General features: G+C 48.9%; 1 protein-coding gene across 1 annotated transcript in view; it reads right to left on the reverse strand.

The window, feature by feature from the left end:
* The window catches only part of Svopl (SVOP like), a 56438-nt gene that overhangs the window by 51343 nt on the left and 1342 nt on the right, over positions 1-3753 (reverse strand). The window contains exon 3 of the mRNA XM_013353229.1: positions 124-222. Within this exon, the coding sequence (XP_013208683.1) occupies positions 124-222 (99 nt within the window). The remainder of the gene's footprint in view (positions 1-123; positions 223-3753) is intronic.

Here is a 3753-nt window from a genome sequence, read left to right on the forward strand (position 1 = left end):
GAGCTTGGAGGCCAGCACTCCTCATTTTGGGTGGGGCCAGGGTTGGCGCTCGGCTCCAGGTATTGGAAAGGAAGCCAGACCTTCAAGTTGTTCATTCCCACAGCACAGGCAGCAGGTACTCACCGTGGTGACAAGCGCCACCTGCCAGTTCTCCAGCTGCCATTCACAGCGGATAACAGGAGACACAACCGCTATTAACATGATCTCCATGGCTTCCACCACCTTAAAGACAAAGCAGGAAACACACTAGCTCATGCCACCGCCACACAGGTCTGTCACCCTCCTAATCCTGATGGCCTCTTTTCCCTTCCCCTAGATAAATAAACAATTACAGTAGAACCAGGCACAGTAGCATACACCTGTGATCCCACCACTCTGGAGACTGAGGCAGGAGCATGGTGGGTTTGAGGCCAGCACTGACTTCCTATCTAGACCCTGACTGGAGAAACCCCACGCTAAGCAAAGCAGAAAAAAGGAAGTAGACACCTGTAGGAGATCCTCAGCTTTCATAGGTGTGATCGCCACAGTCTGTACAACTTGGGAGTGTCCCTAGAGATTCCCTGTGTGTGCTGACCTGCGCATGTGCTCAGTAACACTGTCGGGAGGGGCCAGTCACTGAGCTAGCGGGTGAGCCTAGCTAGTCACAGTGTCTTATGAGGATGATAGGACACACCTTTGCAAGGGAGGTTTAGAAACAGCTTCTTACGTCAGGAAGCTTGGGTCTCAAGGAGATAGGAAGGTTTCTGAAGGCTGGAAGACAAAGCAACGGGCACAAGCGAGTTCATTTTCAGGGAAGAATGTCCACTCGACAGATGATGTAGGATGTGCTTCTGAGGATTTTGACAGGAGAAGGGTAACTAGTGTTCTAGTTTGCTTTATGTTGCTGGGATAAACACCAGGACCAGAAGCAACGAGGGGAAGAGTGGGTTTATAGTCCACCATGGAGAGAAAGCAGGACAGGAGCTCCAAGCTGGAACCTGGAGGCAGGGACGGAAGCAGAGGCCATGGAAGGGAGCTGCTTCCCACCTTGCTTAGCTACCTTTCTAAACAAGCTCACCTGCCCGAGGCTGGAACCGGCTGGAGGAGTTCCCACAGCACCGTCAGTTGTAGATTATAATAGGAACCCACAGTGGGCTGCGTTCCCACCCACCCTTGCATCAATCAGTGATCAAGAAAATGTCCTCCGCATGCCCATAGGCCAATCTGATGGGATTAGTTCTTCAGATGAGGTTCCCTCCCGCCAGGCGTGCCTAGGTTTGCGCCAAGTTAGCTGAAACTAACCGCACAATTAATCTTTGTCCATACCCTACACTCCATTTCAGGATGGGTTTATCTCCCACGGGAAGGAAGCAGATACCAGAAATGAATGAGTAGGAACAGGTGAATTAGATAAAGGACAACAAAGACAGGACAGCCTGGGACAGGCCTCTCAAGAGAGAGCTGTAGAAAGAGACATGCCCACACTGTCTCTTCCCGACAGTCACCTCTACCTTATATATTTTTGAGGTGTGTGTGTGTGTGTGTGTGTGTATTCAGGAGCCATGGCAGCCGGAAGTTGGTACTGGATCCCCTGGAACTGGAGCTGTAGATGGTTCTGAGCTGCCATGTTGGTGTTGGGTCTACTGGAGCTGTAGATGGTTCTGAGCTGCCATGTTGGTGTTGGGTCTTTTGCCATCCCTCTGGTTCAACCTTATTTTTCAGACACAGTCTTGTTCCTGAACCTGGGGCTCACTAATTTGGCTTGGCTGGATGGCCAGGAAGCACCAGGGCCACCCCCCCCATCTCCTCTGCTCCCCACAGCGCTAGCATTGCAGGTACACACACCACCGAAGTCAGCTTTGAACTCTCAACCTCACTCAGGTGATCCTCCTACCTCAGTGTTCTGAGTCACTGGGACTACAGTACCTACCACTGTGTCCAGCCAAATCTGAGGGCCTGTACCTGCAGGGCAAGATGAACACAAACATCACAGACAAGGACAAAGATATCAGGAGGAGGAAGCGAACACATTTGTCTGAAGTTTTGCAGCACACCAAGCCCGTCTGAGCTTTCTGCGCTACCATACCGTTCATGAACGGGGCAAGATTGAAACACACAAAGACTCACAGACAAAGACACGGGTCATCCTTGAAACAGCAATGCCCCCTTTATTGTGTACCAGAGCTGCTTATATAGAGATCCTTAACGATAGCCACGCCCCAGCCAAACCCACCAGAAACCACTCTCCTGCCATCAGGAACTCCTGAGGGTCTCGTGCTCAGGGCAGCTGCAGGCTGTCTCAGAGCAGAGGAAAACAAGTTGCTTACCAGAAATTCGGGATCTGGGGGTTCACTGCTCCCAACATCTCACCCCCCCCTTTTTTTTACTTTCTTTTTTTTCCCTCGACAATCTTTTGGGGAACTTGGGTGTCATCAATCTGTTGAGCGGGGGATGCTGCATTCTTGGGGATACTCCTTTTAATCTGACTGTCTCCTTTAAACTTACTTTTTTTCCTTCATCTCTGAGGCTACACTCTGTCATTTTTTCATTATTTTTGTACTGTTTTTACTCTTTTATGTACTCTTTTTACTCTTTTTCTTTTTGAGGCTTTCAATTCACCCTCCTGCCTCCTATTTTTTGGAGGGCATCCCTCAGCGTGTCTCTGGGGATGAAATGCACCTATGGAGGAGCAGTGGTCCCCAGGCTGTGGTTCGTCTTCTCTAGAGGATTGCAGCTGTCCTCAGAGTGGGCTGTTTTAGCACAGGACTGAGGCAGCAGGGCCATCTCAGAAAGATGTTCACTTTGATAAACTCCTCCTTCTTAGTAAAACGGAACAGAGGGGCGATGACCATCAGGACCGAATGTCTAAAGGGTCCCAAAGGACATGCACTGCTTAGGAGTAATGCTGTCCCTCTCCAGGAACAGAAGTAGTAAAACCTGCTGATGGCTCTGAGTGTAGAACTTTGAGAGCGTGAGCTGGAAGAGTCTTCCCTCTGCATATAAGGAAGGGTTCCACATTGCGTGGCATGTTACCATGGAAGGTGGGGTGTGATGCTGCTGACATGCCTCTTTCTATCCCACCCTCTCTCCCGAGGGAGCACACAGCTCCAGAAAGATGCATCAGGACTCCAGAAAGATGCCTCTGTGTTGGATGACTTTTGGTCTTGGTTTTATTTGTGTTTTTTAGAGAAAATTTCCCTGTGTAGCCTGGGCTAGACTCACAGCAATCTCCCTACCTCAGCCTTCTGAGTGTTTCGATGACAGTCATAAGACATGACACCCAGTTTTTGTCATTTTTTGTTTTTGAGACTGTCTCAAGTAACCAGGTTGGCAATGAATTTGCAATGTAGCTGAGGCTAGCCTTGAACTCCTAATCTTCCTGCTTCTTCCTCTCAAGTGGCATAATTATATCTGAATATTATTTGCTGCTTTTAGTTAGTGAATATTTGGTGGAATTTATTAGAGAATTAATTATTTAGGACTGGAATCACCTAAGACCACCATACCAAGGACAGCATAACAAGATCCCATTTCCCCTAAAAACAACAGATTTTACCTGATTTGATCTTTGTACTGGCATGGGTGGAGAAGTACAGGGGTGGGTAAATGGAGGTGGTGGGAGGAGCAGGGACCTATTCCAGGGCTTTGCTGAGACTTCACACGCTAGCTAGGTCTCTTTCACTGAGACATACCACTAGCCCTTTCTAAAAATTAAAAGAAAAAACAAAAAGTCTAGCCAGGTGGTGGTGGCGCACGCCTTTAATCCCAGCACTC

Source organism: Microtus ochrogaster, unplaced genomic scaffold, assembly GCF_000317375.1.
Source record: "Microtus ochrogaster isolate Prairie Vole_2 unplaced genomic scaffold, MicOch1.0 UNK4, whole genome shotgun sequence".
NCBI lineage: Eukaryota > Metazoa > Chordata > Mammalia > Rodentia > Cricetidae > Microtus > Microtus ochrogaster.